This window comes from Bison bison, unplaced genomic scaffold, assembly GCF_000754665.1.
Source record: "Bison bison bison isolate TAMUID 2011002044 unplaced genomic scaffold, Bison_UMD1.0 scf7180017864527, whole genome shotgun sequence".
Taxonomy (NCBI): domain Eukaryota; kingdom Metazoa; phylum Chordata; class Mammalia; order Artiodactyla; family Bovidae; genus Bison; species Bison bison.
The window spans coordinates 2,147,205-2,159,242 of NW_011495078.1; the positions used below are offsets into that span (position 1 = coordinate 2,147,205).

General features: G+C 48.9%; 1 protein-coding gene across 1 annotated transcript in view; it reads right to left on the bottom strand.

The window, feature by feature from the left end:
* Window positions 1-12,038, bottom strand: part of ING1 (inhibitor of growth family, member 1) — a gene marked incomplete at its 3' end in the record, with an annotated part of 17,439 nt that overhangs the window by 310 nt on the left and 5,091 nt on the right. The window contains exon 3 of the mRNA XM_010831545.1: window positions 5,494-5,499. Within this exon, the coding sequence (XP_010829847.1) occupies window positions 5,494-5,499 (6 nt within the window). The remainder of the gene's footprint in view (window positions 1-5,493; window positions 5,500-12,038) is intronic.

Here is a 12,038-nt window from a genome sequence, read left to right on the forward strand (position 1 = left end):
TGATAAGAGACTTCTATCCCCAGCAATATGGCAGGCTAGATATCCTGAACACCCTCAGATTGAAGTGATTAATATGTTTATAAAATATTTTTTAAATGCACTCTGGAGATAGCATGAGATTGGAAAAAAAGAAAAAAACCAATCCACAGAGGCCAAAGCTAAAGGAAAGCAGAAATCCCTGTTTTTGCCAAAAGTGTTCTCCCCTCAGGCCGAAGCCTGGGGTCGTGGCTTCTTCCGGGAAGGCTGCATGGGCCTGCGTGCAGAGTGGGGTTGGGGGACCTCCCTGACCTTCCTCAGGTCTCCCTCTGGCCCAGCGCCCGCCCCAGTGGGAAAACCGGTGGAGTCCACTCTCGAGCAGGAAAGAGGAAGGGACTTGCTGTGGAGGAATGAACGTCCCCGGCGAGCCGTCTTTCTCCACCTTGGTCCTGGGTGAAGGGGGCGCCTTTGAAAACACACCAGCTTTACCAGACTTCACGTGCGTGTGTGTGTGCTGTGAATTTCCACTGTTGTGTGGCTGGAAAAATCCACAAGGTGGGATTTTAGTTTTACTTGGTTTTCAGGTTGTGAGAGAGCTGGCAGACGGAAAAGCAAGCCTCGGTGGAGGAATTCACCTGCATCTGAGGCTTCCTGGGTGGCTCAGGGGCAAAGGGCCATCTGCCAGTGCAGGAGACACAGGAGACGGAGATCAGTCCCCGGGTCAGAAGATCCCCTGGAGGAGGAAATGGCAACTCTCTCCAGAATTCTCGCCTGGAGAATCCCATGGACAGAGGAGCCTGGCAGGCTACAGTCCATGGGGTCGCAAAGAGCCCGACATGACTGAGCAACTCAACAACCAGCAACATGGTGTGAAGTACAGGCTTCTGGTGGCCTGATGGTGAAGAACCCGCCTGCCAGCACGGGAGAGACAGGCTGGATCCCTGGGTCAGGAAGACCCCTGGAGAAGGACATGGCAACCCACTCCAGTATTCTTGCCTGCGAAATCCTGTGGACAGAGGAGCCTGGTGGGCTACAGTCCCTGGGGTCCCAAAGAGTCGTACATGACTGAGTGACTAAGCATGCCATACCGTGCCGTAACTCATAACTGATCTGAAAGGTCACTGGAAAGTAGGCATACTATTATCATTTGTATTAAGCTCTGACAAGACACACTGATATCACGCAAATCTAAGAAGAAGTGATAACTCCTGGCACTGAGTCTGCAGTGCAACCTAACTTTTGGAAAATACGACAACTGAAGTTCGATAACATTAGAGCAAAAATCTAAAGTGACACGGTTATTGAAATTACTGGGGCATGTGTCTTGTGGAAGCAAAATACGCAGACAGGTTTACTCGTTTATCTCCTCTTTTATCCCTATGAGGTTATTTGCCGTCTGACTCTGATGACAATTTTATTAATATTTTCTAATATCTGACACAGGAAAGGGGCCAGTCAGTGGCATTTCTGGCCTTACCAATGTGTCAGAACTCTGGAGTGGGGACTTCCCTGGTGGCTCAGTGGTTAAGAATCCGCCTGCCAGTGCAGGGGACACAGGTTTGATCCCTGGTCTGGGAAGATTCCCAGTGACCTTGGGCAACAAAGCCGGTGAGCCGCAGGGACCGAGCCTGCGCTCTAGAGCTGTGCTGCACAGCGAGAGAAGCCCGAACACAATTAGAGAAAGCCCCATGCACAGCAACGGCAGCCCAGGGCAGCCAAAAACCAGTCAATAGATAAAAACAAAGGCGTTCATTAAAAGAAGGAAAAGGAATGCTGGGGCATGCTGGGGTAGAGGACTGTCCCACCACCAAGACTGGGTGCTCCCCTCGTGGCCGGCGGGGTGACTTGGAATCTTTGAACAATTGAGGATGTCAGGCCAACATTCTCTTCTTAAAGTTGCTCAGATGTGTCCGACTCTTTGTGACCCCATGGACTGTAGCCCGCCAGGCAGGCTCCTCTGTCCATAGAATTCTCCAGGCCAGAACACTAGAGTGGGTAGCTGTACCCTTCTCGAGAGGTTCTTCCCAATCCAGGGATCGAACCCAGTTCTCCCACATTGCAGGCAGGTTCTTCGGCCTCTGAGCCACCAGGGAAGCCCTTTAAGTGCAGGAAAAGCAGAAGGTCAGCCCTAGAAATATAAATGTGGATGATAAAAATCAAATATCTCTGGGAGCCATGAAGAGCTTCTGATCAGTATGGTCAAACAGTAAAAAGCTGGAGGAATTGTGCAGGGGGAGAAAGTTTTAATATATCCCAAACATCAGATGTGCAGATACAACCCTGAAGGCTGAAAGCAAAGAGGAATTAAAGAGACTCTTGATGAAGGAGAGTGAAAAAAACTGGCTTAAGACTCAACATGCATAAAATGAAAATCATGGCATCCTGTCCCATCACTTTATGGCAAGTAGATGGGGAAACAGTGCACACAGTGGCAGACTTTATTTCCTTGGGCTCCAAAATTACAGAAGACGGTGACTGCAGCCATGAAATCATAAGATGCTTGCTCCTTGGAAGAAAAGCTATGACAAACCTAGACAGCATATCAGAAAGCAGAGATCACTTTGCCAACAAAGGTCCATATGGTCAAAGTTATGGGAGTCGCCACGAGTCATGTACGGTGGACCGTAAAGAAGGCTGTGTGCCAAGAAATTGATGCTTCTGAACTGTGGTGTTGGAGAAGACTCTTGAGAGTCCCTCGGACTGCAAGGAGATCCAACCAGTCCATCCTAAAGGAGACCAGTCCTGAATATTCATTGGCAGGGCGGATGCTGAAGCTGAAGCTCCAATACTCTGGCCACCAGGTGGGAAGAGCTGACTCATTGAAAAAGACCCTGATGCTGGGAAAGATTGAAGGCAGGAGGAGAAGGGGACGACAGAGGATGAGATGGTTGGATGGCATCACTGACTCAACGGACGTGCGTCTGAGCAGACTCTGGGAGATGGTGGAGGACAGGGAAACCTGGTGCTTCTGCAGTCTGTGGAGTCACAGAGAGTCAGACACAACCTAGCAACCAAACATCAACAGTAACAAAAACAGTTTCTCTCAGGTCATCCATGTTATTGCTAACGGCAGGATTTCGTATTGAATAATTACTATGGATTTCATATGTCAATATTTGATCATATTATTGAGATCCTGTTATTTTCAAATCATTTTAAAACAGTTACTTTACAATCGTTGTGTGACATTTCTAATTTCTGAAGTTTTTGAGGATTTTGCCTGTTATTCTCAGTTCTGGTACCTTGTTTCCTTGTCATTTTATTGATTGACTGACTTTTTACTATGAAACAGCTAATCTCTCTGGAATTTTGTTGTTCAGTCGCTTAGTCGTTGTCTGATTCTTTGTGACCCCATGGACTCTAGCCCACCAGGCTCCTCCTGTCCATGGGATTCTCCAGGCAAGAACACTGGAGAGGGTTGCCATTTCCTTCTCCAGGGGATCTTCCCCACCCAGGGATCGAAACCACATCTACTCTGTCTCCTGTGGCTCTTGCGTTGCAGGAGGATTCTCTGCCCTCTGAACCACTGGGGAAGCTCAAGGCATGATATGGAATCACCCCTAAAACTATCCCATGACTGTCCTCACAAGTCCCACTCTCACCTCTGCCGTGCGTGACTCAGCTAGCTTTTACTTTTGTTAATATTCTTCATTCTAGAAATAAAGTTTCAAAGTTTGCAAAGTGAAATGCTCACTGCTAGTCTTTGCCTTGAATGATGAGCCAAAGTTCAGCCTGCCATGCCTTCAACTGTTATTTCAGGCAGATCGTCATGCCCTGAGAGTATTTCCCTGTTACTCAACTTGGGATTTTTCATATTTATGGAGCCGATCTATGAGGCAAGGAGCCAAAAATATTTTGAAAACCATGTATACTGACCGCAGAATAATGGTAACCCTCACCACCAACTAATTCTCACTTATTTTAAGATACAAATGAACATTTCCATTTGCTGAGCACGCCCCAACTATCAGGGAAAGAACGAAGCCAGATCTGCTGTGGTTGCCATGGAGGCAGCATAATTACCCATTTTAAACATGGCATCTATCAGGGCAAGAAGAACTTTAAAAACGGAAAGGTTTACTCTAAACATAGTACCTGATCATCCAAGCCAGACTCGCAGTGGCTCCGAGTCTAGCACACCATCTGCCCTGTTGGCCATCGCTGATGCCGTGAGGGCCCAACTTTCCCGTCGTGTCTGAGCTGCAGAGAGAAAGCCGTGCTGCCTGCCCTCGACTTCCAGTCCCAGGATTTCCCGAGCCCTCCCTTCTCTCTCCCACCTTTGTGTAAGACATAGCCAATTTCTGTCACTTGCAACCAGAAGATGCTCAAATACAGTCATGGAGGAAATCAAAGTATTTCTCAAGCAATTTGTCATGCAAAATAAAATTTGGAAGACAGTAAATCGTTTCTAAGCATCTTTGTAAATGGAGAAATTGCAATAAACCCTATGAACAATTATTGATGTTTGTTCTTATGAAATTTTATAACAGAAAATATTGAATGCCTTTGGGTAATCAAAATCTAACCAAATTCAATTTCTCAGATATCCACCATTTAGAAGTATTCTGCATTTCTAATGGCTTATACATTTGTCCTAAAAGTATTTCCTTCACACAAACCAACTGAAATTCCACTTCAGGTATGACTATTATTTAGAAGTTAGAGAAGAAAAATGTCTTGATTTTTGATGTCAGGTCTTAGATTCGTTATTTATTCAACATGTGTTTATTGAAGGCTGATGGCTTCCCGTGAAGAGAGACACCCTGACGGCCCTGTGGGTGAGTCCGGGCCGCCCAGGGACCAGCTGCCTGCAGTCACAGCACGCAGTCTGGTCTAAGCTCTGCCGCTGACTTGCTGAGTCAAGTTGTCACCTGAGCCTCCATTTCCTCTCCTACACACGGAAGGGGCTGAACTAATCTCTGTACGCTCAAATTCAACCAAGAGGTGAGTCAGCAAGAAGGTTACTGGGCTTGAGAGGTGGTGGAAACAAACCCCTATTTCTCTACTTTCTTCTGTTCTGCAAAGAGGAACAGTGATTTCCAGAGAAGCAGCAGCAGGCCTGCTCCTCACGCAGGAGGAGAGAGGACGTGGCCAGTCTGTCCTGAGGCTGCACTTCACTGCTTCCCTGGCGGCTCAGACGGTAAAGCGTCTGTCTACAATGCGGGAGACCCGGGTTCGATCCCTGGGTCTGGAATATCCCCTGGAGAAGGAACTGGCAATCCACTCCAGTGCTATTGCTTGGAAAATCCCACGGACAGAGGAGCCTGGTAGGCTACGGTCTATGGGGTCACAAAGAGTCGGACACGACTGAGCGACTTCACTCTCACTCCAGCTGTAAGGATCTCAATTTGTTTTCAGAATACATCGGTCGACTGGAGTAACCAACTGACCAAAAACAAGCCTCCGATCGTGATCTGCATGGAGTCGAGCGTTTATGAGGTGCTTGCACACCCCCGGCTGGCCGGTCCTCCCGCCAGGGGAGGAGACACACTGTCACCCTCCTCGGGCTGTCCCCGAGGACGCTGGGCGGAGAAGCGACGGCCCCAAGGTCAGACTGCATGAGGTGAGCTAGCGCAGGCCCAAACCGTCCCCCTCACATCTCAGCTCAGTCCACGACCGCGCCCTGTCTCTGGTGAATTGATTTTTTGTTGTTCGGTCGCTCAGTCGTGTCTGACTCTTTGCAACCCCGTAGACTGCCGCACTCCAGGCTTCCCTATCCTTTACCATCTCCTGGAGCTTGCTCAGACTCACGTCCATCGAGTCAGTGATGCCATCCAACCATCCCGTCCTCTGCCGCCCCCTTCTCCTTCTGCCCTCCATCTTTCCCAGCATCAGGGTCTTTTCCAGTGAGTTGGCTGTTCCCTTCAGGTGGCCAGAGCATTGGAGCTTCAGCATCCGCCCTTCCAATGAATATTCGGGGTTAATTCCTTTCGGACTGACTGGTTTGAGCTCCTTGCAGTCTAAGGGACCCTCAAGAGTCTTCTCTAGCACCTTCAGTTCCTCGGCACTCAGCCTTCTTTCTGGTCCAGCTCTGCTCCCACTATGGGGTGGGACAGGCACTGGCTGTGACCAGCCAGCTGTCCACCTGGAGGCCAGGCAGTGCAGGGGCTGCGTGTGGTAGCGCAGGGCCTTCCTTCAGGCCCAGGCCCGGCAGTGAGGACCCCAGGCTGACTGCCCGCGCCCTGGGCTCCTGTTCCAGTTGGGGTCCTGGACACGTTCCTTCTGCCTGCTTCCGTCCTCTTGGTTTTGAAGGACAGAAGTGAGATCGAGGCGGCGGCAGCAGCAGCGTCAGGTCCTGACCGCGGGTCCCACCAGGATGGGGATGGAGGGAAGACGACTCAGGCTCTGCAGCCCGCGGGGGGACGGGGGCCTCCGAGAATCAGGCCTCACCCGGGGCTGGCACCCTCATCTGCAGCAGGGACACCTTCCAGGCAGGGTCCTTGTGAAGGTCTAAGCAGACAAACACTTAACACCCACCTCCAGCGGCGCATGGCAGGCAGTCCACGGAGGCCATTCATTTGTCAGCAACGCTGACTCACTCTATCTCGAGTGGACCTGCCTAAACAAACACTGTCTTGTTTAACAGAAGACTCAGGTTGAACCAAGTATTAAATTGTGCAAATCAAGATTTAACCTGTTACTCCATTTGCAGTGACTTCAAGTAGGGTTTTTAAAGTGAGAAAGTTATCAACCCTGTTTTTTGAATGAAGTCAGATGATACAATGAATTTGAGGCAGGGACAGAAGAGAGATCTAAGGCTTTTCTTCCTTCTAGGAAAATGATGCATTCATTGTCATCCTTTTTGGAGGGAGGAGGGGACACAGCAAACTCGTGTTTAGTTTGTGAAGAAAACAACATATAAATATTCTGAAACAAAAACCCTCATTAAAAACTCCCGGAAGTGGGATTCCCTGGTGGTCCCGTGGTTAATACTCACTGCTTCCACTCCGGGGGCTCAGGTTCAAACCCTGGTGGGGGAATTAAGATCCCGAATGCCACATGGTATGGCCAAAGAAAAAATCCACCAAACCCAGAGGCTATTTTGAGTCTCGACACACCTTTTTCCTGAGCCAAGGAGGGAGATGAGAGAAAAGCCTCAACTGACTAGCAATTTCTCTGGATTAAACGAACCCAGAAGTATGGCCCCCAAACTGCCTGAGACCACCTGGGACCAAGACAGAAAGCAGAATGGGTCGAAGGTTGCAAGGGAGGGCGACAGGGCATTTCCATAAGCCTCGTTGCATGTGTGCCAGCAACCGCTGAGTCATAAATCACCTCCGACAGGACCATGGAGAAAAACCAGGCCTTTGGCAGGGGCACGTTGTCTTCAAACGTGCAAAGACAGAATGTTCGCAACTTGCTTCCTGAAAGGTTCAGTACCTTAATACACGTGGCCTGGAACACGATATGGACACGAGATGCGAAAGGAAATTTCACGCAAATGCCTATTCTTTCTAAAATAAGCATACAGTAAAAAAATAAATAAAAAATAGTGAAAACAGTGGGTTTTGCTTTGGTAAACGCTTTGTTACTTCAGCAAGCGCACCCGTGGATGGCTGCGGCCACCGAGCCACCTTCACGCCCAGGTCGCTGGAGGGCGGCCCGAGGGGCCTGTCGCTGCGGCGTTCCTTCGCAGGACCCCGGGCGCACCCTCCTCCGAGCCCCTCGCCCAGAAACACCGTGGGGTGGCTGCCCAGTGTTCGGTGACTAACTGAATGGGCCAAGTTGCCTTGTCCTGTTTTGTGCTGGGCGTCCTTTGCATTAGCCGAGTAACGGCGTTGTGATAGTTTCAGGAGAACAGCGAAGGGATCCAGCCACATACATGCACATATCCATTCTCCCCCCAGATCCCCTCCCATCCAGGTTTCCACGGACACTGAGCAGAGTTCCACGTGCTGTGATGCATGTGCGCTAAGTCGCTTCAGTCCTGTCCGACCCTTTGCGACTCCATGGACTTTGGCCCACCCAGGCTCCTCGGTCCACGGGATTCTCCAGGCAAGAACACCGGGGTGGGCTGCCATGCTCTCCTCCAGGGAACCTTCCCAACACAGGGATTGAACCTGTGTCTCTTCCATCTCCTGCACTGGCCAGCGGGCTCTTTACCATTAGCGCCATCCACGTGCTGTGCAGCGGGTTAAGTTTAACACAAAGATAATCAAGTAGGTTCTAACGGAAACGTCTGCATCGTAATGACTTGGCTATTAAACAAAAGCAACTGGGGGTTAGCAGAGGTGGCGGGGTGACACATGAAACGGGTGAGGAGGGTCTAAAAGTACAAACTTGCAGGTAGAGATAAGTCACGGGATACACGGTAAGGCCCGGCGCCTGCAGCTAACTGTGCCGTACTGCACATCTGAAAGTTAAGAAAATAAATCTTCAAAGTCCTGATTACAAGATTAAAAAGATTTTGTAACTGCATGGTGACAGACGTCAGCTAGACGCAGCAGTGATCGTTTTGCAATATACACAAATATCAAATCACTGTGAGGTACACCCGAGACATCATTAACACGTTATATCAACTGTACCTCAGCAAAAATTTTCAGATTAAAAAAAAAAGCAAGTAAATAAAAGCAACTGTTCTCCACCAGGTAGCTTCACTAACCTCTATAGGAAGAATTCAGGCCCACTTCCAGTGCTCCCCTAGGGTTCCCTGGACCTTTATCATGACCTAAAGCCTAAATCTTGATGTTCTAAGCACTTGTTGTTCTATTGCTAAGTCGTGTCCGACTCTTTGCCACCCCATGAACTGCAGTACGCCAGGTTTCCCTGTCCTTCACCGTCTCCTGGAGTTCAGATCTAGACAGCGTATTAGAAATCAGAGACATTAGTTTGCTGACAAAGGTCTGTATAGTCAAAGCTATGGTTTGTCCAGTAGTCATGTATGGATGTGAGAGCTGGACCGGAAAGAAGTACTTACCTGTGACTTTTTACCCAGTGTCCACTGGAATTAACCAAAGTGATTTAAAAGCGAAGTCCGATGCCTCTGCCTCTGTGACATTCTACTTTCTAAGAAGAAAACACGGCTAGCCGTTGGTCCTTACGGGAAACTTCATTAAGGCACGAGCAGAAGCCCCAGCGTCAGATTACCCTGAGGCCAGCGTCCTACTCACCGCAGCTCGTTCTCAGAACCATCCCATGAGAAACATATGGCTGAGCCCTGAATACCCGGAGCTAGGGGTGCTGAGTCCCGTCAGTGGGAAACCCGAGTATACCTGAGTCAGGTCCCCACCCCCGTATCCAGGGCTGAGTCCACAGACTCAACAACTGCACGTCCGTCATGCGCTGCTGGAGTATTTCCCTCCGAAAAGAACCCACGTGTAAGTGGGCCCACGCGGGTCAAACCAGTGTTGTTCGAGGGTGAGCTGTATTTTAACAGGGAAGAACCATGGATCTAGATTTAGGCAATTTATTCAAGACCTAAGCCCTAAAGGAAATCAAGCCTGAATACTCACTGGAAGGACTGACGCTGAAGTTGAAGTTCCAATACTTTGGCCACCTGATGCAAAAAGCCAGCTCACTGGAAAAGACCCTAATGCTGGGCAAGATTGAAGGCAGAAGAGGGTGACAGGGGATGAGGTGGTTGGATGGCATCACTGATTCAACAGACATGAGTTTAAGACAACTCCAGAAGACAGTGAAGGATGGGGAAGCCTGGTGTGCTGCAGTCCATGGGGTTACAGAGTCAGGCACAATCTTAGTGACTGGAAAACGACAAGCCCTAAGGGGGAAAGATGGGGCTCAAACACTCCCAGGTGTGGCCCTGGGTGTGTCTTTCCAGGAGAGCCGTCTACACTGAACCTGAAAAAATGGGAAGAAATCCCGTATTAGCAGATATGCTATTCAATATGCAACTTCCATTATCAGCTATAACTAAAGTAGAAAACCAACAGATAGAATTGTTTTAAATAATAATTTATATAAGCACAGATTTGTTTAAACCGCTTTTCTTGCCATTGGATTGTTATTATTTCACTTATTTGTATCTAGCAACCTTCCTATTTTATATTTGTCTACATGCACGCGTGCGTGCTCATTCGCTAGGTCGTGTCCGACTTTTTGCAGCCCCATGGACTGTAGCCTGCCAGGCTCCTCTGTCCATGAGATTTCCTAGGCAAGAATACTGGAGTGGGTTGCCATTTCCTCCTCGAGATCTTCCTGACCCAGGGATCGAACCCACGTCTCCTGTGTCTCCTGCATTGACAGGAGAATCTTTACCACTGAGCCACTGGGGAAGCCCATTTGTCTAGGTAAAGCTTATCAAACTTAAACACTTAAGATTCTTAAATGTTTAAGAGTTTTGCTGGAAAGCAAATACCTATTTGTAGACATTGACATGCAAAAAGTTCACGTTCTAATGTATGATCAGTTACAACGCCCGTGTCTTTACCAAACAGTGCTCCGTACTAGCAATTCACTGTCAAAATTAGGGAATTACGTCGGGCACAAAAAAAGTTCTCATTAACTGTTTACCAGATGAAGGTAACAGTCAGAAAACAGACTCATGGTTTCATGTGTAGTGAACATCTGCTACAGGCGGCCCCAGACGCCCCAGGGGCCCAATCTCCCCTGTGGCGCCTTCAGAGCCAGCAGACCCTAGAGAGAAACGACCCTCGGCCACGCGGGGTTAAAGGGAACCACGTTATCACTCAGAGCTCAAAGTCCCACTGACCACGCAGTACGTGGGCAGTGAAGGACGCTGATGATCGCGCTGGCTGTCAGTCTATATCCAACGTCAGCTTTGATGGGGCCAGAAAAGAAACGAATTCAGCTGTGTGGGTCCTGAACCGCTCGACTCTGACGCTGGACAAACGCGGCCACACACGTGTTAGCAAATGAGCCTGGCTGTGCCCATAAACTTTATTTCTGGACACTAACACGTGAATGTCATATAATTTTCATATGTCATGAAATAGTTTCCTTATGTTGACTTTTTTAACCCATTTAACAATCTGAAGATCATCCTTGGCTCACACACCATACAAGAGCAGGTGGTGGGCGGCATTTGGTCTGTGGGCAGTCATTTCCCAACTCCTGGTCTAAACATACACTCCTATTTTAACACTTATTATTTTCCTGGCAATTAGGGTAACTTCTACTTGATTAAGTGAGAACAATAATACAAAATTTTCTTAAGGCTTTGTCTATACTGCTGGTGCACACGTTTTTAAGACAAAAATGTAACACGTACTTATGTCAAGATTAAATATACTGGCAGGTGAACAACTGGCCACGTCGCATGTGCCTCCTGACGCCACGTCTGCAGCGGGCTCCTGCATGTGCTGGCATCTGGCTGCACTTCTGATTACAACACAGGAAGTGCCAGGTCCCCCTGCAAACCTCATCGGTACCACTTCTGTAAGTTAGAGACAGCTACCCTGGGATCTGCCATAGCAAAAGCGTGCTCTGAAGCTGGACCTCTCCGGTTTGGTTCAGGAGCAAACGTACGCAGTCATTTAAAAATGGCCGGATGGGCCAGGATATAAAATGTTTGTCTGGTAAAATTAACCATTTGGTGTTTTCAAAAAACAATTTTCAAGTGTTAAAACTTGTCTATTGAATTGTTCCATGGATACACACTATTACAGTGAGAAACAAACTGGCCACAGGCCGTGTTTTTAGCAACTTGGCTAATTTTTTTAAAACAATGTGTTCATGAAGTAGTCACATTTTTATTCAAATAGAACAGTGGCGAGATGGACTCTTTTCTTCCCACATCTAATGCGTGAGGTTGCTGCCAAGACGCCCCAACCCCCAACAACAAAAAAATCAGAGACTGACTTGGGTGTTTCATTCAAACCTATATTTGCAGTTTCTCAAACGCTGATCCACAGACCACTTTCCTCTTACACGTGGGACAGCACGTGCACCACCGTGGGTGGTGGGTGCACCACCGGGACAGCAGAGACGCCCGGCGCCCGAGCGAGGGCAGCTCCTCCTCCGTCCACAGGTGCGTCCCTGCGCCCGCCCGCCCGGTGGCGACGCAATAAATACGCGGCTTGCGGCCGCCTGGGTCCAGCAGGCCCGCCACTACCTGTTGTAGGCCCGCTCCCGTTTGGACT